Source organism: Capricornis sumatraensis, chromosome 16, assembly GCF_032405125.1.
Source record: "Capricornis sumatraensis isolate serow.1 chromosome 16, serow.2, whole genome shotgun sequence".
NCBI lineage: Eukaryota > Metazoa > Chordata > Mammalia > Artiodactyla > Bovidae > Capricornis > Capricornis sumatraensis.
In genome coordinates, this window is record NC_091084.1 from 51990125 (window position 1) to 52016027 (window position 25903).

At 39.5% G+C, this 25903-nt stretch overlaps 1 protein-coding gene across 1 annotated transcript in view; it reads left to right on the forward strand.

Moving 5' to 3' along the window:
- Nucleotides 1-6175: 6175 nt before the first annotated feature.
- The window catches only part of NUP98 (nucleoporin 98 and 96 precursor), an 87617-nt gene continuing 67889 nt past the window's right edge, over nucleotides 6176-25903 (forward strand). Inside the window, exons 1-9 of the mRNA XM_068988802.1 lie at nucleotides 6176-6285; nucleotides 18586-18680; nucleotides 19017-19118; nucleotides 19231-19407; nucleotides 20873-21012; nucleotides 22570-22677; nucleotides 23730-23910; nucleotides 25230-25390; nucleotides 25534-25671. Coding sequence (XP_068844903.1) covers nucleotides 18605-18680; nucleotides 19017-19118; nucleotides 19231-19407; nucleotides 20873-21012; nucleotides 22570-22677; nucleotides 23730-23910; nucleotides 25230-25390; nucleotides 25534-25671 — 1083 coding nt within the window. The 5' untranslated portion in view covers nucleotides 6176-6285; nucleotides 18586-18604. The remainder of the gene's footprint in view (nucleotides 6286-18585; nucleotides 18681-19016; nucleotides 19119-19230; nucleotides 19408-20872; nucleotides 21013-22569; nucleotides 22678-23729; nucleotides 23911-25229; nucleotides 25391-25533; nucleotides 25672-25903) is intronic.

Here is a 25903-nt window from a genome sequence, read left to right on the forward strand (position 1 = left end):
CCGGTGAGCTAAGTTTGATGAAAGCCATTTTACAGAGAAAGAAGTTGAACAAGCATCTAAGCACCTAGTCTCACCCTTACTCAGGAGGCACTCAGTGTTTGCTGAACTGGCATTTGTCCATTGTCCAAACAGCTGCTGCTGTTGTTGAAGCTTTCCAGTGTTTCCTGACCTCCCAGTTGGTTTGCCTGGTACCTAGACATACCCTAAGGAGACCTGTGCCTGAAACACCACCACCATCTTTAAGGCCTTAGCCATGATCACCGCTCCAATCCCCTTTGCACAAACGCATACCAGATAGTCCAAGCTGTCTGAGAATTTGTTTTCAGGGTTGTTCCAGGAGCATGGGGTAGTGCAGAGGTGGGGGGCAGGTAGAGCAGAACAGGGGAAGTGAATGTGGGATGTAGTTGTCAAGGAATGCTCCCTGTTGGAGATCTCCTTCACTACCCTACTACCTCTCCATCATTCCCCTTTACATTCACATTGGCTCTTTTAATGACACAGAGCTGATCACATTTGGCCCCTGCAGCAAATTAGTAAATCCTCATTGCTTTGGGGGCTTCCCAGGTGGTGCTAGTAATAAAGAACCTGCCTACCAATGCAGGAGACATAAGAGATGCAAGTTCAATCCCTGGGTCTGGAAGATCCCCTGGAGGAGGGCATGGCAACCCACTCCAGTATTCTTGTCCGGAGAATCCCATGGACAGAGAAGCCCAGTGGGCTATAGTCTATAGGGTCACAAAGAGTTGGACACAACTGAAGTGACTTAGCAAGCACATACACATGGCCTTTAGGATCTAGGGCAAACTCCTTAGTGCAGTGTTCAACATCTTTCATAATCTGGTCATCCTCTGTTCTAGCAACCAGGTATTTTAACTATACTCACCTCTTACATGGAACTCTGCTTAACTTTCTCCTTATCTCTCCCTATCCCCATGATCTGCTCACCCCACAGGCAGTCTCTGATGGCTTTCCATCACACCTTTATTAGGGCTCTGACCACGATAAAGCAAAATAACTTGCTGCCTATTCCCTCCATCTTCCTGCCTATTCCCTCCATATTCCTTCCTGCATCATCAAATGAGCAATAGTTCGGAGCTCATTTAAGGACAGAACCTCCACCTATTTCATTTATTTCTGAATCTCTCAGCTCAGTTTGGGACAGGCATACAGTAGGAGCCCAGGAAACATTTGCTGGATTGATTTAATTGGACTTTGAAGGACAGGCAGAATTTAGATATATCAAGAAGAGATTTAGGAACTGCAAGAAAGGCAGCTGAAGAATGACTGCTGGGGATAGAGGGTGGAGGCAGAGGGAGCATGGCTTGGAGACAGGTGAAGTGGCAGAGACAGAGGCAATGTGAAAGCCCTGGCCACAACAGGCCAAACTCTGCCCTGCCTCCTAGGCAGCCTCAGGAAAGTTTTCCTGGGTTGAAGAGGCATGTTCTTTGTTCTTAGAAATTTTTTCAGGGCAGAGACATCTTTCTTGGATGGCTTTAAACTGCTCACCCTTTGCTTACGCATCTTGCTCTAGCTCCACTCTGCCTCAGATAGCAATTACATCTTCATTGTTCTGCAGAACATTCTTTGGCTTCTAAGATGAAGTCCCAGTTTGCATCCGTGGATACACTGGGCTCTTTTCCGGTCCTACATCTCTGTTCTCCCTGTTCATCTGGCCTGGAATTCACCTTTTCCTTGTCTCAGCAAAGTCTACCCTTCCTATAAAGGTATTGATTAGCATCACACCTTAGTAAGTTAGAAATGCATGTGGTAACTTCTAAGGCTATCACTAAAATAATTTAATCTTCAAACTGATGCAGGAAGAAACATGAAATAATCCAAGATTGCAAGAAAGGAGATTTAAATAGCCAATAAGCACATGAAAAGATGGTCAACATCATTAGTCATTAGGGAAATGTATTAAGAAAATCCCACAGTGAGATGCCATTTCACACCCTCTAACATTGCTATAATTTAAAAAAAAAAAAAAAAGGAAGAAAAAAGAAAATTACAAGTATTGGCAAAGATGTGGAGAGATTAAAACCCTCATACATCACTGGTGGGAATGTAAAATGGTACAGCCACTTGGAAAATAGTTTGGCAGCTCCTTAAGTTAAACACAGAGTTACTATGTGACCCTATAGCAAATTTACTCCTAGGTATAAACATAAAATTAAAATAGAATTAAAAACACATGTCTACAAGAAACTTGTCCAAGAATGTCCATAGCAGTATTATTCATAGTGGAATAATCATTATTTATGGTGGAAACAACTCATGAATGCATAAACAAAATATAGTTTATTCATAAAATGGAGTATTATCCTACTTATAAAAAGGAATGAAATACTGATGCATGCTACAACTTGGATGAACCTTGAAAACATTATGCTAAGTGAAAGAAGTCAGACACAAAGGCCATGTATTTTATGATTCCATTTATATGAAATGTCCAGAATAGGTAAATCCATTGAGACAGAAAGTAGATTAGTAAATTGCCAGAAGCTGGGAGGAAAGGGAGATAGGACATTATTGCTAATGGGTCTGGGGTTTCTTTTTGGGATTATTAAAATGTTTTGAAATTATATAGTGGTGGTGGTTGCACAAACTTGCAAATATACTAAAAACCTCTGAATTGTACACTTCAAATGGGTGAATGCTATATTATGAAAATTATATCTCAATTTAAAAAATCTGGCAAAGAGCTTGGCCTCAGTAAATGGCAGTTATTCTTACCAAAGAAACAAAAAATTTTTTAAATATATTTTAAAAAGAAGAGAAACAGAAACAGAACATCTGGAGGAAAGAGAAAGCCTAAAATGTTAGATGAAATCATAAATATACCAGTAAATTTATTAAATGCAATTGATTAAATGCTCTAGTTAAAAGTCAAAGATATTCACAAAAGATTTATTTATTGATAAATCTAGTTATATGCCATTTACAAACATCACCCTTCCTTATCAAGTTATAGGAAAAGAAAAAGGAAATCAACATTTACTATATGCTTACTATGTGCCACACAGGGGCCCAATCCTTTGCAAATTCTATGATCATATTGATTTTGTTGTACCCACTTTATAGACAAGGAAACTGGGGTATAGAATAATTAAATAATTTGTGCAAGATCTAAAAAGTGGCAGATCTAGGACCTGAACTTACATCTGTTTGAATCTAACCCCACTGCTCTTTCCAATGTACCATATAAGCAATGGAGAATCATCTCACTGGAAGAAAGTCTCTTGCTCTTTCATGATTCTTTAGTCCTTACAGGTCTGTCCCCTCCCTGGAGAGTTGCATAGAGTGAGTTCTCAGGTCGTGTGTAAGAGAGACTGGGAGCTCCTAGGATAGAATGGATTTTACTTAGCTTTGTCTCTCTTGGTTAGTGCAGCGTTGAGCAGGGGACATCTCTGAGCTCCTGATACTCAGGACAAAACCTGGCTCAGCAAAGTTTGGTGAACAGGTGCCAAACTCCTTGGCTTTACAGGGGAAGAAGGAAGATGATGACAATCAAAAGGGGTGTTATCAGAATTAGGCAGAGTAAGAGTATGTGGACCCAGGAAGCGTTGGCCCACAAAGAAGTCCTTCCTGGGGCAGAAGTCCCTGGGAATGATGAGCCTGTGGGCCACATGCCTACCAGAGTATGTAACAAGAGGTTCTTCTACTTAGAAATCACCATGGTGGTAGGAAATTCCTTCTGGAGCACTTCTTTTCCAATGTCTCCTCCTCCAGTCTTCCAGTAAGTATACACTACTTAAGAGGCTCAGCTCCTACACACCTGCTAATACTCTGGACTGAAATATTCATTCATATAAGGCACATTTCTGAGCTTCTTGTCTGTGTCAGAGTCCATGTCTTAGAATGGGAATTTCTTAACCTTTTTAAGGAATACAAATAATATCTACTATTTATTGAGGGTACTGGTGTACCTGGTACATATGCCTTATTTCATTTAATTCTCACAACTCTGTAAGGCAAGTACTGTTATTATCCCCATTTTACAGAAAAGAAAACTGAGGTTCAGAAGGGTTAAGAAATTTCCCCAAGTTCATACAGCTAACACATGGTTGGGCTCAGATTTAAAGGCAGGGTTCTCTGACTCAAAAATCCCATACTTCTACTCAAGAAAGTAATTCACTCATTTCTGCATCAAACATTTAATGTGCACCTGACCTCAGGGTCATCAAAATAAGTAAGTAAAGAAAAAGCTTAAACAGAGTTGGGTTTGAGGATTGGAAAGTGAGAAATCAAAGATTCAGGAGGGCAGTGAGGAAGTTGCTGTAACCCTCCAGGGAGACTTAATGACTTTCTGATGCTGAGCACAGGCAAGGGAGGGTGGAGGGAAAGGAGTAATACTTTGATGGAGGAGTTAGGGGAAGGTGTCTGGAGTCAGAAATTTAGCTTTACTATTTGATCATCCATATATTTACTTTTTTCTTCCTTCAAGCATCTACTGAACAACTACAATGTACTAGGTTTCTCCCACCCATTATTTTATCTTCACAACCACTCCACTTTTTAAGTATCTCTAATCCCTTGCCACCACTGAAAACCCATAATTTAGCTTTATCCATGTTTTGGGTAGAGCTCATTTCAATCTTGTATTAATGTCCCAGGAGGAGGGGGCGGTGCAGTGGTAATCCTAATAGGTTCTGCTTTCTGAGCACAGTATCTGCTATTTTGTGTGGAACCCTTAGTCCCTTGGGGCTTCCCTTGGGGCTCAGCTGGTAGAGTCCACCTGCAATGCGGGAGACCCGGGTTTGATCCCTGGGTTGGAAAGATCCCCTGGAGAGGGGAAAGGCTACCCACTCCAATATTCTGGCCTGGAGAATTCTATGGACTGTATAGTCCATGGGGTCACTTTCCACTTAGTCACTAGATCTAGTTTCCAGAACATGTTCAACTCACCCCTTTGAGATAATCTGTCTCCTGCTCTGGACTAGACCCTGGGGGGAAAGGAAAAATGAACTCGCTCAGTTGTGTCCGACTCTTTGTGACCCCGTGGACTGTAGCCCGCCCGGATCCTCTGTCCACGGGGATTCTCCAGGCAAAAATACTGCCGTGGGTTGCCATTTCCTTCTCCAGGGGATCTTCCCAACCCAGGGATCAAACCCAACCCTCCTGCATGGCGGGCAGATGCTTTATCCTCTGAGCCACCAGGGAACACAAGTGGAAGAAACACAAATTTGAAAATAAAGCTTTAACTTCCAAGAGCCCCGCCCTGAAGATAAGACAGTAAGTAACAGAATACAAAGAAACAAAGCTGTAACAGAGGCTTGCCCAAGCATCACCTCAACTCGCTGGGACAGACTGATTCACAAAGGTATCCCAGAGGAGGCGGGATCATTTCAATTAGAACTTTAGGGGTTCCTAAAGTGCAGGTGGGAAAAAAGTCCCAATAATTGTTATTTGTACCAAACTTTAAGCTGAGCCATTCCCTTAGGGCATGACTAACACTCCCAATACCTATGCTATGGATTCAGAGAGGGAGAGGTTATGTTGGGCTGGCATGGGTCAGGAGGCAAGAAGGCCAGGTTTGGGGGCCTTGGAGCAGCTGCAGGCGAGCTACTTAGATAGACCTAGGCGGGCCCTCCAGCTCCGCACGTGGTCTGGGCAGGAAATGAGGGCCGGACGACAGGAGCACTTTCCCATGATCACCCGCGGACTGAGGCAAAGGAAGGGTAGAACAGTTACCATGCCATCCTGGAGCTTCACTCTGATTGGCCCGAGTCTCAGCAGTCTCGGTGTCTCTGCTTCAGGGAAGGGGCGGAGCCTCGGCATAGCGTCATCACCCTTATCCCACCCCCTGCCCGATGTAGCCACTCACCAGCCCACTTCGAGGGGCCCTGTGTGACGTCACTACTCCCTCCCAGCCAACCGCGGCGACGAGGGGCGGCACTCCATGTCCCTCCTTACCGCCCCTCCCCTTTCCTCCCCCTAATTCCTTCGGTCCCGCCTCTTCCCTCTCTCCTAGTCTCCCAAAGACAGCCCTCACGTTCGGTTTCAAAAGACCCGTGGTCCAATGACTAACAGGGCGGCTGTAGAGTGGCGGCGGCGTCTGCCAATGCGCAGACTGCGAGGGCGGAGCGCTCGCAGCGAGCCTCTGACGGCGGGCGGCGTGTGACGCAGTCGGGCCCTCTACGCGCAGCGCCCGGAGCGGCGGTCGGTACCGGTGGCGGCGGCGGCGGCGACGGTTTCGTGGCGGCCGCGCGCTGCTCTCGGAGCGGCGGGTGGTGGTCCGGCCTAGGCCTTCACTCCTGACACTTCCCCCCCGCCCCCAGCACCGCGGTAAGTCGGGAGCCAGGGTGGTGGAGGCCGGAGACCGGCAGGCTCCTCCTCCACTTTGGGAGGGCGGGTGCGCGGGGCGTCCCAGGCCCTCTCCGCGCCCGAGTCTCGCGCCCTAGCGCGCACCTTCTGTCCTGAGGGAGGGGGCGGGTCGCGGGCCCCGAGGCCTGACCCTTCAGGCTCTGAGGAGGGATCGCTCTCTGTGGGTTCTGGGCCCGGGGGTCTCGCGTTGAAGCCTCCCTTGGGTGAGCGTTTCTCTAGCAGGTTGTACTCATTCATTTGCCCGTCAGTGATTAGGTGGGCAGGCCCTTTGCGGGGGCAGCGCCTTGAGACCCTGAGGGACGGTTTTCTCAGCACTTCCCTAATCATCGTGCGGGATTGGGCTTTATTTGCTTTGGCTTCTCCAAGGGGAAATTTGCAACCCCTGGGGAGGGTGAGTGGGTCTGGAGTTTGTGAGCTTATTAAAACTGTATCTGAGAATTAAGGTCATTTAATGGAGTGAAACCTTACTTTTTGTTCTCCCACGTGTCCCACATAAAGCTAGACGAGAAACAGGGTGAGGTTTCTGGATTACTTACTTTAGCCTTAAGGACCTTGGAAATTAAGTCAATTCTCCTACCCCATATCACGTGCAAGTTTCATAGGTGGAGAAGCTGAGGCCCAGAGGAGAAACAGTACTAGAAAGTGCCAGAAATTTTTCTACTATACAGCCCTCCCTGGGCGTTCTAGCCCCCCATTACTGAGGATTCCCTTTAGAAAAGTGGAGTGGTCAAGATGGTGACATTGAGTAGTTGGAAGCAGAAACCTAGTTTTCAATATCGTTTCCGATTTGGTTGCTACCCGCCCAGTTCACCGTAAGGCAAACGCTTCCTTAGTGGAACCCTAGCCTAGACCATGAGAACTAAACTCAAAAGTTGAAGAACATCAGGGGTATCATGTATTGGGAATGAACTGATAAGGCTACATATTAGTGGCTAGTTTCCTGATCTAGGTCTGAAATTTTTATTTGTGTCGGCTACTGAGGATTCAGAAGAAAGGGTCCAGTTAGTGAGCTACAGTAGAGTTGAAATAGAAAACAGGAAATAAAGACAAGACTTAGAGAGATACACAGCAGTCATTTGGCACTTCTTGTATCTTGGGACTCATAACTCCTCTCTTACCGAATTAGAAAACATAGAATAAGGTGAGAAAATTAAACTATTTTGGGAGAAGAAGCTAGGGAACAAAGAAGAGAGCAGTGATCATTCCCTGTGATAGTCTTATAAATTCAGAAAGAAAGAAACACTTGTTAGATGGCGTGTTTGGAACTTGTTGAAGTTTGGATATATAGAAAACAAACCAGAAGTTGGACAAGAAAGAGGTCCTGGGAAGTACTTTTGATAAATTTATTTTTTGACTCATCACTTTCCTCATGTTTTGATGATGAAGCAAAAATTGAGAAATGTAGTGTATAAGAGCAGAAGCTGTAGTGTTATAATACTAAGAGGTGAACAGGGTGTGTTTTGTGTGCCATTTTCTCTTCTGGGAAGCCTCCCCCGGCATTCTTTCCCCTGCAGCCTTCTAGAACACTTATTTGATACTTCAGTTTATGACACCAGTCATTTTGTATTTCAGCTGTGTCTTTTTATTAGACTGGTAAAAAATTTTTTGTCTTGTATTCAGTTTGCTTTTCACATAGTAGGCCCTCAGTAAGTATGCTTGTCTGGATGGATAAACAAATTGGAGGAGTTAAGCCTAAAAGTAGTCTATAAAGAGGCTAGGTATTTGTGCACTCCTGAAATATCAGGCCCAGATAAGAGGACCCATACCATTTGTGTGTTATGTTGTACTTTGATACCTGACTGTTCAGGTCCATTTGCTCCTAGACAGCTAATAACAAGCACAACTTTTAGGGAACCAGATTCATAGCTTGGAAATGTTACTTCCTTTGATACTTTTATAGTAGCAAGTAACCTTAGGAGGTAAGGGGTAGTAATACTGATGTTAAATTTCCAGTAAATAAAGATCACATCTGTAATTATGCAATCTGTTCAAAGCTTAAGGGAATAAGAAATTTAGCGATTTAACAATAAGTATTAGAGACAAAGTATATAAACAACGTTTCTTGAGAATTTGGCACATTCTGTGTGTTTAGAATTGAACCTAAGTATTTTTCATTTATGTATTGTATTTTACCCATTAGATACTCATAACACCCATTCTCCAAGATTTAACATTCAAGAATGTCTTCAAACATTTTCAAATGTTACTTGAGAGGCAAAACTGCCCCTCAGTGAGACTGGTGCTCTACAGAGAACGTTCCCAATATTTCAATAAAAAATCTTACATTTATCATACTTTGTCTATGTTTGTGGAGTCAGCTAATAAGTTGCATTTGGTTGAGATATCCTTGAAAAACCTTAAATTGTCAAAATCTGGGATGGGAAGCTAAAAAGAGTACTAGAGTTGCTTTCTTTATTTTCTCCTTCCATGTCTGTCGTAGCCTCCCTTTCTCTGGGATAGGAGAAATTAGAGTCCTGTTTGAAAGGGGATAGGTCATTGGGTAAATAGAGCAATATTTATTTCATTTTTTGTGGAAAAAGGCAAAAGAGCTTGTACTTGAATTGATACAATTAAATGCGATGCTATATCTGGTCCTAAGAGTGAAGCTGGGAGGCAGTAGGGTGAGTGGAAAGATATGAAACTGGAGTCAGACGAATAGAAGAGGGCTCTAACAGTTCAAGTTTGAGGTCTTGAGACTCCTTTATATTTTTAAGAACCATTGCAGACTCCAAACAGCTTTTGTTTATGTGGTTTAATATTTACTGTACTAGAAACAGACCAACTTTGAAAAGATTTATTGATTTAAAATTATTTTGCTATTATAAATAACAACTTTATGAAAAGTTACTAAAAAATTTAGTGATAAAGGTGGCATTGTTTTGCATTTTTGCAAATCTTTTTAATGTCTGGCTTAACAGAAGACCACTGAGTTGGCAGATTTTATGCATTCATATGGTTGGTATGTTATTTTAGTTGAAGTATGTGAAGAAAATCCAGCCTCATACAGGTACATAGTAATTGGAAAAGGGAGGAATGGTTTATTATTTTGTTTATTTATTGGCTGCACTGGGCAGCATGTGGGATCTTAGCTCCCTGACCAGGGATCAAACCTGTGCCCCCTACATTGGGAGTGTGGAGTCTTAACCATTGGACCGTCAGGGAAGTCCTGGAAAAAGTGCTTTTTAAATAACCTTATCACATAATTGTAGATTTCTCCTTTGACACTACACTCAAACCTGAACTTGTGTACAATGTTTACATTAAAATTCATTGGTCTGTCTTGCACTTTGAATGGGTGTTCACCCGAGCATGATTTTATGACATCGTATATTGGTCATTATGAATCACTGGGCTTCCCAGGTGGCTCACTGGTAAAGAATCTGCCTGCCAGCGCAGGAGATGTGGGTTCAATCCCTGGGTCTGGAAGGGCCCCTGTAGAAGGAAATGGAAACCCACTCCAGTATCCTTACCTGGAAAATCTCATGGACAGAGGAGACTAGCAGGCTACAGTCCATGGAATTGCAAAAGAGTCAGACATGACTTAGGGACTAAACAACAACAAGGGAATCATTGATTCACTGAGTCATGCAGCTCTTCCAAATGTTGACAGATTTACGGTTGCTCATATTGCCACACATTTCATCAGATGTCTTTTAACAATTGGGAAGCTAACAAGCTCATAGTGGTGTACACAGGTTTTCAAGATTCCAATTTTTGCTTCAAATCTAAGTAAACAAAGTTTGTCATTTTTTCTTTGAAATGAAAATGGTGTTCCATGAAGAAAAATCTGTTGGTTCCACTTTGTATTCACAAGTAATCACCCACCTGTTTTTCATTGGGGAAGCCCTTGTGGTTCAACATGTAGAAGTGCTTTTGAGTATTTCCCACTTCATCCCCCAGAATAATCGCACAGAATATTGAAAAGATGTGCCCTGAAATGTTGAGTTAATACAGTCAATAATTTACTGCTCTATCAAGGACATTCAAGTGAAAGTAGGTTTTTATGTGTGCTGTGAGTGAGTGGCAGTGAAGAATCCAGTGACTCTACAGTTTGGGGCCATTGTTTTGTTTTGTGTTCGATACTAGCAGTTTTATATACCATTAGATGCAGAGGTCAGCACAGTTTTTTTTAATACATATATATTTTAATCTTTTGGCTGTGGGGCATGTGGGATTTTAGTTCCCTGTCCAGGGATCGAATCTGCACTCCCTGCATTATCAGCACAGAGTCTTAACCACTGGACCACTAGGGACATCCCAGCACAGTTTTTTCAAAAAGACAAATAATGTCTTAAGATTATTATAAAAATAGCTTTTACTTCATGGACCCCCTCAAAAAGGTTTTGGGGACTTCTAGGAGCCTTGAGAACCACTGATCTAAGACAGTGATTTTTCACACTTGGTTCATACAGCCATAAGCTTCTTTGAAAGTGTTCACTGATGAGGTTCTGTTGTGTCCCCATCCCTCTTTACTGCACCAGAACAGCTGTTTGTTTTATGAACAGCACTGCTGATCAAGGGGAATATAATTGCGTGAATTAGCCTGTTCAGGAAGAAAACAGTTCATCCTTCATGAGTGTGTATCAGAATCACTCATCGCTTCACAACTTTGTTTAGACTACTTCCATGTACTTCTTTTACACAAAGATTACTAGTATCTGCACATCTAACCTTCTTGCTAAATGGAATAAGCTTAAGAAATAGGCAAATAGTTTTGTAAATTAAAAAGATGTGAGGATTTCCCTGGTGATCCATGGTTAAGAATCCACCTGCCAGTGCAGGGGACACCAGATTCGATCCTTGGTCCAGGAAGATTCCACATACTTTGTAGCAACTAAGCTCTTAGCCACAGCCACTGAGCCCATATATTGTAAAGCCCATGCTCTGCAGCTCTGCAAGGAGAGAAACCACTGCAATGAGAAGAGTTAGTCCCTGTACACTGCAACTAGAGAAAACTCTTGGGCAGCAACAAAGACCCAGCATGGCCAAACATAAATCAATACATAAAATTTATATATTAACATGAGTAGTTAAAAATGAAGCTGCAAATGTGAGATGAGCAGAAGTGAATGAATAATCAGAGTGCCCTCAGTATATTGTTTGGGGAGGTAATTGTTTTAATTTTTGCTGTGGTGCTTCACGGTTGTTTTAAGTGGTCAGTAGGTGACACCAACAGTATTGGGAAATAAGTCATATTATGTTTGGAGTTCTGGCTTGGCACTGACCAATCAAAGTTTAGAGTGATTGATTTTCTAATTTAAAATATTGTAAAACTAGACTGAAATCTGCTCTTGAGGAGCTCTAGTTTGAGGCATCTTTGTTCTAACAATCCTTTGGCGTAGACTGTATAATCCCTACCATTCAGGTATAGAAATTGAGATCTGAGGGTTGAATATCATAACTACAATTACACAGTAGCAAGTAGCAGCAGTTTTTTATTCCTTCTTTACCTTTTTATTTTCACTTAATTTTAGATTCACAGAGAATTGCAAGCATACTAAATGGCAGAGAGTTTTAAATACAGATTTGTCTTTAAGACTACTCTTCACTGCTTCAGTTTGTAAAATGAGTTTAGGGGATGAAAAATGTTACTCAGCACTATGAGGAAGGAGCTGTATTAGGTACTCTGGATTATTTTAAATTAATTTTACACACTAATGGGAGAAATTGAGGGGAATCACAATACTTTTTACTAGGGCAGCAAACAGCTTACACACTCAAGCAGCAGGTATGACGGCAAATATATTGCATAACTAAAAACAGCTGGGAGGCATTAGTTTATGTAATCAGGGTTGGAAAGGGGAAGTATTTTTATACTGATAGGAGTCTGAAGGGTGTAATCTGGGACTGTCATGTTGAGGCAGGTGAGGCTTGAGTAGCAATTTTTAGAAAGAGAAGGGGACATAGTTTTTAGAGAGGAAATGAATATTATAACAAAAGGTATGGAGAAGGCAATGGCAAACCACTCCAGTATTCTTGCCTGGGAAGTCCCCTGGACAGAGGAGCCTGGTGGGCTACAGTCCATGGGGTCACAAAAGAGTCCAACACAACTGAGTGACTAAAACAACAACAGCAAAGGGTATGGCTTGATCTGAGGATCAGTTACAAGGAGACTAAAACAAGAGAATAATGGGTGGTTTTGCTGGGATATGTTATTAGGTGATTAATAAGCCAATCTGTTTTACCTGAAGCTCTTACCAACTCCCATCCCTCCTCTCCCACCCAAGGAAAAAATTAGCAGTCATTCAGTTCAGTTTTCTGTGGATGATAATTTCTGTCTTTTTTAGTACTTCTGTGAAGATGAGAGACTGTATGAAAAAGTACTTTGTAAACTAAAGTACTAGTCCATTCATCTAACACATAGTGTTTTTGCTTTTTTCTGAGTTTGATACAAAGGAAGCGGAAAGAAAAAATTACTTCCCATTTGTGTAATTTTCTGTTGTCAGAGAGCAGCAAACTTGCTTAGTCATTCAGATAGCACATAAAGTTGGCAGTTGACTGGGTGTTACCATGTTTCAGGGTCTGTCCACCACTTTTCTGGAAGAAAACTGAGTTTTGTTGTCTAACCCAGAGTTCACAAAGCTCACAAAAATTGGACATCAGTTAATTAGCTTTAGTTGGGACAGTGGGGAATACTGGACTACTGTTATCTGTTATTAAGGCTACCTCTTTCTTGTATCTGACAGTCTGAATTATTACTTAGAAGATTGAACATAGAGAACAGAGTAAATTTAAGGACATTGCTTCTTTCCATATAGTACTATTGGAATTTTTTTTATTCTTTGTAAGTATGTCTTATATACCAAATGGAGAAAAATTGCAATGAAAATAAGTCAGTTCATCCTTAAAGGAAGTGGTTCATCTTTGTAGGAAAGTTCATCGAGATCATGGCAATATCTTATAAATTGTTGATCCACAAGAGAAATTACCTTCCTGGTGACTAGATCTCCCATATTTGCCAGAGAAATGTCTCTTTCTTCTAATGGTGCTGGATCAATACTGCCAAGTTTTGGTCTCATAGGTTCCCTGTTTGTAATGAGTGCAAAGTCAATTCCCTTTAGTCATCAGTGTTCTTTCTTAAGGCAGTCTAGACTCTATAGACTCTCAGAGCATAGCTTCTGGAGTTAATAATAGCTTTGTGATTTGGGGCAAGTTATTTCTGTCTCAATTTCACCATTTGTAAAATAGGGATAAAAACACCTATTTCATTGGATTTTGGGGGATGTTTATAAGAGATAATTCATTTTAAAAAAAACAGAACAGTGCTTGGGACACAGTAAGAAGTCAAATTTTAGCTAGTATTTATTCTAGGAGGATTTCAGTTTGGCTCAGGTTAATATATTTGAAAGGATCAAGACTTGAATATGTGCTTTGCCTTTAAACATGAATGAATTTAGAGGTTCCACACCTTTCAGTCACTTGGATCACTACTTTCCTTTTGAATAGATTTTTAAATGGAAATAGAGTTAATGCCAGCATCTGCACCCTCTAGATCACTCGTTACTGATGATAGAGGAAGTAGACATTACTGAGAAGTTCGGATCCTCTGCATTCTCTGCCCCATGCCTTATTTCCCTTCCTCTCTCCAGAGGTAACCACCTTCCTGTGTTTTACTAGTCTTTTTCTTTTTCTTTTACTATGTATATATGTATTCATAAATAATTGTGTTATCTTTTCTATTTTACATAAAGAATCTGCCAATTGTATCTTTTTGCAACTTCCTTTCTTTTGTTGAACATCTTTTACTTGAAATAATTCTTTTGGGGTAAGTTTGTTCGAGTGTTTTGATGATGCCTTATTGTCGATACACCATATCCTAGGTAAATACTTAGCTGAGTGCCCTGATTCACTACTTTAGTTGAGTAATTTAAGGTTGATGACATCATTACATAATAAACTGATGAGTACATTTATTATGTGTTTATCATATGGGGGAAACTGATAGAGGTACACAGATAACCCATTCTTGTTTTTGCAATATTTTAATTTTAATTTTTTTTAACACCAAAAACATTCTATATTGGGTGTAGCCGATTAACAATGTTGTCATAGTTTCAGGTGAACAGAGAAGGGTGAACAGCCATACATACACATGTATTCATTCCCTCTCAAACTCCCCTCTCATCCACTGCCACATGATGGTGATAATATATCCCTATTTTAAATGTTATCAGCTAGTTTAAGAAAATATATACATATACATAAACATTTTAAAATACATACGCGTGTGTATACTATATACATACACACACACATACATATATATGTATATATATACAGGCCAAAGAAGTGTCTGCTGGTTGTATCCAACCATTTTGTGATCTCTTCCTTTTAGCAACCTCATTAGATGAAAAATTCTACCAAGAATCTTTCCTTTCACAGCTTCCTTTCGTTGTGAGAGTTAATCTAGGGTAATTTTATTTTTAAGTTAGAAATTGCTTCTAAAGTAACTTGACCATTCAGACTGAGTTTTAAAAACATTCGTGGTGATTGCCATTAATTTAGGAAATGAGTACAACTGCATTTCGGACTGCTTGTTAGGTTCTGGGATAGTAAACAAATGGTACTGTTCCTATCCTGGAGTTCATTGTGTGTTGCAGGTTGTGTTGGGGGAGGTTGAGAGGTTGACATCTTTGGGAAGCAGACTCTGAATTGGAGATAATCCTGCATGAGTTTTATTAGAGAGTGCACTTGGGATCACCACTTGTGGGAAAGAAGAGAAGGAAGTAGAATGGGCTGAGGAAGAAACTGAGTTGTGATAGTATCTTAATGAAGGCCTTAGCCAATCCATGTTTGCTATGAAGCTGAAATCACCCTTCAGAGTTATTCTAAGCTGAAACAAAGATGTCTGGCTTTTAGATATGGTCTGTCCCCTGAAGAGCTATGACAGACATTGAGAGCATGTTAAAGAGCAGAGATATCACTTTGATCTGACCCTTGGTGAGGCAACTCTTTTCATTAGAGGCAGTTCTGAAGAGGACCGACAGCTGAAAGCTGTCTTTTGGTAGTACGTCTCAGCAGCTGGGACAACAAATCTTTCAGTCCTCAAGGGAGATCCGTGTAGTTGGTGGTGTCACAGGGTTCATGGTAGAGAGAGTTAAGATAGATATGTGTAAATAAATCATACTGTGCTATGGAAGCCCAAAGGAGTGACTGATTACTAACAGGAGTTAGGAAGACCTTATAGAAGAGATGACATTTGAGCTAGGTGTTTTTTTTTTTAAACATATTTATTTTATTTATTTATCTAGGCTGCTCTGGGTCTTCGTTGTGGCATGCAGGCTTCTCTCGTGGTGCGAGGGCGGCATGTGGGATCTAGTTCCCTGACCAGGGATCAGACCTGGACCCCCTGCATTGGGAGCACAGAGTCTTAGCCACTGGGCCACCAGGAAAGTCCCTGAGCTAGGTTTTGAAGAATGAATTAGGAAGTTGTTTGGTAGGAGCAAGGTGGGGGGGTAAGGAGTTTAGGGGAGGTAAGGGGGCATTTTTTACTGAGTCACTGACATTTCATAGCAGAGTCAGGAAATTGGTTTATTTGAAGTGCAAAGGGTTTACTATATTAGCTATTCTTTAATTTCTAGCAATCATGATAAAAATAATGAAGCTGTTTGTAAAATCTTGGTTTGCTTCCATGGGGATAACTTTTTTGAAAAAAACACTTAGAATCCCAGTATGATCAGACTTGAGAGTAAGCCAAGTTCATCCTTGCCAGAACCATAAAGACAGGCTAAGCTCGAGTGAGAAGCTTTCTTTCCAAGAGTCTAAACTGTGTTGGCCTTTTTCTTGAGTCTGGAACAGATGAATTTTCTTAATATACTGCACATGTTCTTGCTTGTTGCTTACTATCTTCCATCCTAGGATTGAGGGTGTCCATGGGAAGTCGGAGGTTAAACTGGGGTGCTACTGCTTATCCCTTTTTTCACCTTGGGGAAACTTGTTGAACACCTGATTCTGTTCCCTCATCTGTAAAATACAGGTGGTGAGGCATAACCCCACCTTTTAGGGTTGTTGTGATAACCTGTAAGAGCTTATAAACTGTGAGATATTTCTCAGGATATTTTATTACTACTTAAAATTCCTTTGTGGAGTATATGTGTGATGCTAGGTTTGTATGTTAGGATAAGACTGTTAGAAATCAAATTTTGATCATTAGAAGTTGTGGATTTGGTCTGTAGCAGTGGCACTAGTGCCGAACTGACAGAAAGCTTCTGTATGAGAATTTGAGTCCTGACATGTCTCCTCTGTGGAGGAAGTCAGGCTTACACGAGTAGATTGCTGTTCATGGGGTTGGATAAGAAAATGAATGGCAGACTTAGCATGGTAATGGTATTACAGCTCAGTTTTTGCCTTATTGGTGATGGATGAAAAATTTTAGTCAGCAGATAAAGGCAAGTGAATTTCCTTTATTTGTAGGGCCTGTGACCCAAGACTGCAGTATGAGAGAGAGAACAATCAAAATGAGTTGGTCCAGACATCTGACCCTAGCACAACTGTCAGTTCTGGATGAACTGTTTAGTATTTCCAAGAATTATTTCCCCTGAAAGGGTAGTCACCAGTTGATACGGTAAAGGTCCAGTTCATCACTTTATGACACCTGGTAGATTGAAAAGGCAGGAAAATTCAACTACATTTTATTGCTGAAGGAGAAATGATGAAATACCTGAAATACAGCCCCCAGTTCCAAGAAAATGCATTAGAATCATCTGAGGAGGCTTTCAAAATACAAATGCCTCCATCCTAATCCTGGACATTTTGGTTTCTGACTTCTGGAATGAGGTATAGAGGGTGTAGTTAGAAAAATTTGCATCTAATTCTAATGTGGCCCTCTTGAACTACTGGTTTCAGTGAGCTCTGTTTAACTGAAGAAGTTATTAAATTCCTGGATGTTCAGATAAAGAACTAAGTATTGGAAGTTTTTTTCTAGGGAAATATGGAGGGGGGCAGAACCTTGCTTTCTATAAAAGTATTTATTTCATCTTTTCCAGTGTTGCACACAGTGTTGCGAGTGTTAGGACTCTGGAACATTGTGGGCACACCTCAGCATGTTACATTGAATTCTATTATATGAATGAGACATATGATTTTACTAGAAGAAAAGAAGTGTTTCATTATGTGTAAATAATAGAAAGGCCATAATACCTGTCACAATCTAAACAGGCATGATTGTTTTCTGAGTTTTAATATTAAAAATAGTTTACTTAAGGCTTCCCTTGTGGCTCAGCTGATAAAGAATCCGCCTGCAATGTGGGAGACCTGGGTTTGATCCCTGGGTTGGGAAGATCCCCTGGAGAAGGGAAAGGCTACCCACTCTGGTATTCTGGCCTAGAGAATTCCATGAACTGTCCATGGGGTCTCACAGAGTGGGACACGGCTGAGTGACTTTCACTTTGACTTTTACTCATTGTTTTCTTGTCTGCTGGCGCATAAGTGGCAGCAGATGTTTTAAATTTAAGGAAAATTTGTTGACCGGGGCGGGACGGGAAGTGTTTACTTTTTTGTAAAACTATACCTTGTTTTCATTCAAATCTAGGTGGGAAAAAACTTTTACTTTGGCCAATGCATTAAGTGACCATGTACATAGTTTGGATATTTTCGAGGGCTCTTTCATGTGAAATGGAGGTTTTGACCAAAAGTTTTCTGTAATATTCCCCAAAGTAGTAGAAGATAGGTAAGCAGAGAACCATAGAGAATAGTGTTAAGAAGTAATCTCAAAAAGAATGTCAGGGTACCAGAATCTCTCAGGTTTAGAGATGGGAGGAGGGGGTGTACATAGTTTGAAGAACAATATTACAACATTTATATACTGAAAAATACAGGGAAAAACTTTTTACAGTGCAAACTATTGAAAATAAAGCCTGACCAAAAATTTAGCTTCTCAGATTGGGATAACAGAATGTTGTTATAATTTTTAAGGAGTATTCTGCATAACTTCCTACATGGGGCATACCAAAATAGGGCATAGTAGACCTGATGTCTTTATTAAAGGGGGGCTTAAGTTTTAAAAAGGTCTAAAAACATTGTTTTGAAGGGACAGTTGTGGGTATGATATAAGTTTTAATTTCACATTATGGTACTGATTCAGTTTAGCTCAGTTTTACAAAGTCTGTTTTATCACATAGAATTTCGGAATATTGAACAAGGGTGAATATTGTGTTACAGTTTGAATAGGCCTAATTAAATTTGTAGAACAGTACATTTTCTGAAAAAAATTCCACTGCATTTTATGGTCTTTAAAAAGTGATAATTTTTTCTTTTTTCCAGCTCTCTGAAGATTTTGAAGATGTTTAATAAGTCATTTGGAACACCCTTTGGGGGTGGCACTGGTGGCTTTGGCACAACTTCAACATTTGGGCAGAGTAAGTTTTAAAAAATAACAAATGAGGGAGAGAAATCTTAAGCTGTTTTAAGAACAAATCCACTCCAGTAGTTTTAGATAGGAATTAATTTATACTTTGATCTTTATAATAACTTGAAAAATAACCAGGATAAAATCTTGTTAAAATTTTCTAAAAAATAGAAATAAAATTTGAGTTTTCTTGGTTTTCTGATCCTTAGTAGAATGTACTTACTGTTATTAATTGGCTCTTTTATCAGAAAGTTATAATTTGTTACTAATTTTCAGACCAGGAAATACTTTTTTAAACATTGACCTGGTTTAGATTTTATTTTGATTCTGGAATTTGCTTTATCAGATACTGGATTTGGCACTACTAGTGGAGGGGCATTTGGAACATCTGCATTTGGTTCTAGCAACAATACTGGAGGCCTGTTTGGAAATTCACAGACCAAACCAGGTAGGGATTTTATTTGGAATACTATTGGTTTATTCATAGCTGGTATAGGATATCATTTAGTGACTCCAATCTGTGTAACTCTTTTTTTTTACCCCCTTCTCTATCTCTCCAGGAGGCTTATTTGGTACCAATTCATTTAGCCAGCCAGCTACTTCCACAAGCACTGGCTTTGGGTTTGGCACATCAACAGGAACATCAAATAGCTTGTTTGGAACTGCAAGCACAGGAACCAGCCTCTTCTCATCCCAAAACAATGCCTTTGCACAAAATAAGCCAACGGGCTTTGGGAGTAAGTAGTAAATCTTTGGACTTCTGCCTCTGACAGTTTGATTTTCTTATTGAATGTGTTCTTTCTTCTCCTTTCCCTGTGTTCATCCACCCCCTTTTCTCACCAGACAGCAAAAACATGGGGAGAGGAAAACTTCAAAATGTATTGAAAAGTTAAATAGGCTGGAAGGGAAGGGGTTATGTACATCTCTCTCTGAATGGAAGTCTGAGGAGGACTGGTATTTAAGGAATATGCAGAGGAAGAGCCACCTGATACAGAATGCCCAGAGAATAAGATGAAAGGCCAGGTCAGAGTACTTCATAGGTATCAAGAAGGAAGAATTTCAAGGAAAATGTGTGTAGTCAACCATAATACATAGCACCTTCCAGGGCACCTTCTTCCTTTGTTTCACTTCTGGTTTGAAGAGACTAATGCAGAAATGATAAGTACTGGATGTGACATAGTTATGTCTCCATTCCTTAGCCATGGCCAATTTGTTTAATTGGTGGCTTCTTTCTCTTTAAGTCTAAATGCAGCTCAGGGATACTTCACACAGTTCTTTGAGGCAAAAACATTGCTAGTTGCACAGGTTTGCCCAGTGAGTTGATGCCATTCTGCCACTAGTATGGCAGAATGAGTAAGTTAATCAGCTGTCATTATTTTATAAAGGGAAACTTGTTTGAGGGAATGTTGAAATATTTAACCATAATGGTATAAAATGCATTCTAAAATACTCATTCAAAAGAGACATGGCTGTTTACTTTAAACTATGTTTTAGGACATGTTTTTAGAAAAGAAATAGTTGACTGCTTGTGAGAAATCAACATTCCTCTTAACTTGGTATTAGGATGTTATTGTATTGGCAGATAACTTTGTATTGCTTACTGCTATTTCTGGTACCAAGAAGTCATATTTTATATTTAGAAAAATATATTCCTTAGATAGCAGTTACATTCTCTGTTATGTAATTATTTAAAACTCAGCTTTATGGAAAAGTAGATTTACTTCTGTAAATGATCAACATGCCTACTGATTTTTCTAAATTATTTTTCTGGGTGAAGTTTTGTATTAACCTATGTTTGATTACCCTAATTGGACCATTTGTATGTTTCAATGTTGTGATAAGACATTGTCAGGAAGACAAGTTCATTCAGCATATGGTCTTACCAAGAGAAATGAGATAAAGTATTTGATGAAACAGAGTATTGTTTCTTTCAGCTTGTTGTGTAAGTATGCCCAAGAAGGACTTTATGGACACTTAGCTGACTAAAAGATTCAGATTTTGTTTTACTTCAGTTTTGAGCCTAGAACTGTGTGTGTGTGTGTGCGCGCACACATGTGTGCACACGCACAATATCCATTTGAAGGTACTTGCTTGAGAGATTTGAAAGTAATGCTGCTCTAATGCCACAGCCCAATTCCAAAAAAACTTACAGATTCTTAAATTCTTTATTGTTACTGTCCCATTTTTCTTTATAATTTATAGATTTTGGAACAAGTACCAGCAGTGGGGGACTTTTTGGAACTACAAATACCACCTCTAATCCTTTTGGTAGCACATCTGGCTCTCTCTTTGGGCCAAGTAGTTTTACAGCTGCTCCTACTGGGACTACTATTAAGTTTAACGTAAGTATTTTCCAGTCTTTGTGGAGTATTTTTGTCTCCTGTATATTTTTTTGCAGGATGAGTTATAAAATTTCCTCTCTTTCTAGTTATGCATAGGTTAGTCTCACTCTTCCTGAAATGTGTTAAGAACAGTATCTGGTAATAGTTGTAAATCCCATGGACAGAGGAGCCTGGCGGGCTACAGTCTGTGGGGTCCCAAAAGAGTCCAATATGACTTAGCAACTAAACAACAAGACAGGGAAAGTCATGAAACATAAATCTAGATTATAGTTTATGTTTGAATTATAATCAAACCAGTTAAATTTGTATTTATAAGGTTGATTAAAGTAGCTACTATCAGGAGTTCCCTGATGGCTTAGTGGTTAGGATTCCAGGTTTTCACTGTCATGGCCTAGGTTCAGTCCCTGGTCAGGGAACTGAGATTGTGCAAACCATGCCATGGCCAAAAAGGGAAAAAACTAGTACAAGGTTCAACTTGTATTTACAGTGTTCATAATTGACCTTTGAATGGTCAAAAATTCTTTATAGAAATAAAGAATGATGGAGCAAACTGTAAAAATCACTGAAAGTAAGGACTTTAAGGAGCTATATGGTATATCAATATTCTGTGTGCCAATTAGAAATAAAATTTTTGTTGCTGAAATGGCAGATTGAGGCAATAGACTTTAGTGTTTTCTTCAGCTTTTTTGAGAGAATTTGGATAGAGAGAATGAAAGATTTTGTTTATGAACATCTGTGGACTACCACTTGATGTAAGATACCACTTGATGTGATTGCTTAGGAGATACTTAGGATAGGCTGGGAGTGCAGTTAGCCTAATGAAAATCTCTGGCAAAAATAGGGATTGGAAAAACTTGTTAAAATTTAATCCAGAAAATAAAGAATTTCTTAGGCAAAGTAGTGAATTCATATTGCTGAAGTTAGAATCTTGAATTTAAAGTTAAATGTAAATGATAGTGAAAAATATTGTCTGTTGTCTCTTGGAAAGTACAGTAATTGAGAAAACTGACATCATGGGGTTGCAAAGTGAAGACCAACTTCACTTCACTTCACTTTAGTTACTAGTACCTTTGCCTCATAAGCCTATAGGAGGAAAAACCAGGCTTCCGTATCTCTTAAATGCAACAATAGTCATAAAGCAGACACTTCAGAGCAGAATAGGAATTGGAACTCAGAAATAGAGGCTAAATGTATATATTGGGTAAATTGGATAAAGCTTTCTTTATGCATATATTATTAAGTATATTTTAGTAGATAATTGGATGGCTTGGTTATGGGATTAATCTCTGGGGTTTTTTTTTTGTTTTTTTAAAATTCTCTGAATTTTTGATAACAGTTACTGAGATTGACTTATGTAATAACCTTAATAAAAGGTGAGATTAGAAATATAGAGTATTTAATCAAGCACTGTTGAAACTGTCTTGTTTAGTAAAAGACCTAGGGGACTGGTTATAGAGTTCAGTAGTTGAAGAATTGTGCCTGGGAGAGTAGGGTTATAAAACTTGAACTTAAACATTTGCTTTAGACTTTCAGATTTACTTTTATTTTCCTTTGCAGCCTCCAACCGGTACTGATACTATGGTTAAAGCTGGAGTTAGCACTAACATCAGTACCAAGCACCAGTGTATTACTGCTATGAAAGAATATGAAAGCAAGTCACTAGAGGTCAGTAAAAGGCATTACAGAGTATCACCCTAACCTTTTGATTCTATTAGGGAGCAGCTTTTTTAAATGTTTCTGATTATGTTTTAGGATTTATGTAAAAAACTAACATCAACCAAATTTTTTTTAATTAATATATTATTTATCAGTTATTTTAGATAAGGATGATATTCAGCTTGTATGTACCAGTATAGTTTACTAATAGTCTACTCTGACTGGTTCCTCATACTACTCTGGGCAGTGTATGCATGTGCATGTGTTTTTAGTAAACTCATGCAAATTCATAAGTATGTAGCATAGTATGTTTTACTAAGTGAATACGTCCAGGTAATCAGGCTCCAAATCAAGACACATATCATTACCAGCATCCATAATGTCCCCTTTGGCCCTGCCAGAAGTCACAGTCCTCCCCTCCCAGAGGTTAACACTATCCTGACTGCCCATGTTTTGCCCATTTTTGAACTTTATATAAATGAGATCTTGTGTGCTCTTAAGTGTGTCTGTCAAGATTGTGAGGTTTATCCATTTTGCATGAGGCTGTTCATTATGGCTGTGTAATTGTTTGTTGTACATTTTAACTGTCATCTCTGATTGTCTTCTGCATCCCAAATTGTGCTTGCTTCCTTGGAGTATACAGAAACACACTTAACTTGTGAGACAGAATTGTTAAACTTTGTTGCTTTTGCTAAGTTTTCTGAATTTCTCAGTATCCTCCATCTTTTAATCAGCTAATCTTCACATTTGGGCTGTAAGTAGATAGGATTATTGTCTAAGTGAAAGTATTATTGTCTATGAAAGAAAATTGAAATTAAGATGTGGTTGGTTGTTTGGCCTGTAGTTTTCATGGTAATTATGGTATGGATTTTAATGTCCATTATATGCTACTGAAAATCTTTTTCTATAATTATAATAAGTTAACCATTCCATAGTTTTCTGTTTTTTAAGTCATGGTTCCTATTTGAACATAGAAATTGAATACTAAATTCGAGTCTTTAGTCTCCTAAATAATTTTTTTGACTGTGTATAGATTTGGAAAATGTTTTCCCTTACTCTAGGAGCTTCGTTTGGAGGATTATCAGGCCAACCGGAAAGGCCCACAGAATCAGGTGGGAGCAGGTACCACGACTGGCTTGTTTGGGTCTTCTCCAGCCACCTCCAGTGCAACAGGACTCTTCAGCTCTTCCACAACAAACTCAGGCTTTGCGTATGGTCAGAACAAAACAGCCTTTGGAACTAGTAAGCACTTGACATCATATTGGGCCCTTTTGAGGAGAGATGAACAACTAAAAGTAATACATAATTGTCATTTTTGTGTCTAAGTGTTATGTAGAAAAATGATTCAGGGGTCCTGAAGAATAGGAAATACCTGATATGTCTGTATGAGTGGGGAGAAATAATGGTATTAAGTGTATATAGTTAAGAAGGGCTTCACTGATAGGTGAAGTTTGATCAGTGACCTGTCTGAAGAAGATGAAAGATAAAGCTATACAGATTTCTGGGGGAATTCCAGCCAGAGGAAACTAGAAGTCTAAAAATCCTGAGTTTTTGCCAAATAGGAGAGAACAAGGGGAGGTACTGGAGGATGTAAGGAACTTCATAGGGCTTTGTAGGCCATTGTCAAGATTTGAATTATTGAGTCTGGAAGCCATTAGAGGGTTCAGGTAAAGCATAAGATTATGAATAAAGGATCATTCTGAAGGCTGCTGTATTAAGCATGTTGAATGGGGGCAAGGGTGGAAACAAGTCAGTTAGAAAAGTTGTTGCCCTATCCACATGAAAGGTGATGGTGACTTGAAGAGAAGGGTGCTGTGGTGATTGCTAAAAATGCCAGATTTTGAAACAAGCTTGAATGTAGAGCTGAGGAGATTTATTTATGGATTGATTTCATGTGGGATATGAAAGAGGGAAGTCTAGGATGGTTACTAAATTACTTCATAAAAGTATTACTTTTGTGAAAGTAATACATATATATGATATAAAATTCAAAAAATACAAAAAGTACATCACCGAACATCCTTTTTTTTACCTCTAGCCACCAGTTTGCTTCTGTAAAAACAAGCAGATATTTTCTATAGAAACATATACAAATGAATACATATTTAAGTGGCATTTGTATTCTTTTCAGTTTTGGTATTCTTTGATTTAGATTAGCCACATATTCATTAAATGTATCCTATGCTGGATATGTTGCTATAAAGAGACAGCCCCTGTTTTGAAGAAAAACTTACTCCAACAAGGTTAAAGTACCCACATACATTTTAAGTGTAGTGTGTTATCTTTGTAAAAGAGACAAAAAGCTCTCAGCTCACAAAGGAAGATTACTTACCCCAGACTGGGTTCTTAAGATCAGAGTATTATTTTAGAAATTAGTCTGAACCAAATCTGGAATTAGATGAAGGAGGATGAAAAATGAAGTGGTTATCCAGTTTGAGTACTTAATGAATGTAGGGTAATTTAGGTATGTAATCAATAACAAACTATTGCAGAAACTAGATACTATGAGACTTTACATTCTGCCCAGTCCCTCAACCTTCCCATTTATTTTTTCTTGAAAGGTACAACTGGATTTGGAACAAATCCTGGTGGTCTCTTTGGCCAGCAGAATCAAACTACTAGCCTCTTCAGCAAACCATTTGCCCAGCCCACAACCACCCAGACCACTGGTTTTTCCTTTGGTAATACCAGCACACTAGGACAGCCAAGCACCAACACCATGGTAAGGAAACAAGTCTTATTGGTAGAGCTAAGTAATGGGGCTTCTATATATCTGTCATATAAACTTGGAAAAATGGCAACTATTATTAATATTCTAAAGACAACTATTTTAGGATATCTTGTAATCTAGATCACCTTTTTCAGGGTCTATTTGGAGTAACCCAAGCCTCACAGCCAGGAGGTCTTTTTGGGACAGCTACAAACACCAGCACCGGGACAGCATTTGGAACAGGAGCTAGTCTCTTTGGGCAGTCCAGTACTGGATTTGGTGCTGTTGGTTCGGTAGGCTTTAATAATTCACTGTAATTTGAAGATGTATATAAAGCTGCTAAAGGAATTTCTAAGAAAAATTTGTCTTTTGGGAATTTCTTGGTGCTCTAGTGGTTAAGACTCAGTTTCACTGCCCGGGGAGTCAATCCCTTGTTGTAGAACTAAGATCCCATAAGCCACATGGCACAGCCAAAAAAAAAAAACCCACAAAATGAAAAAAAAAAAAAAGCTGAAGTTAAGAAAA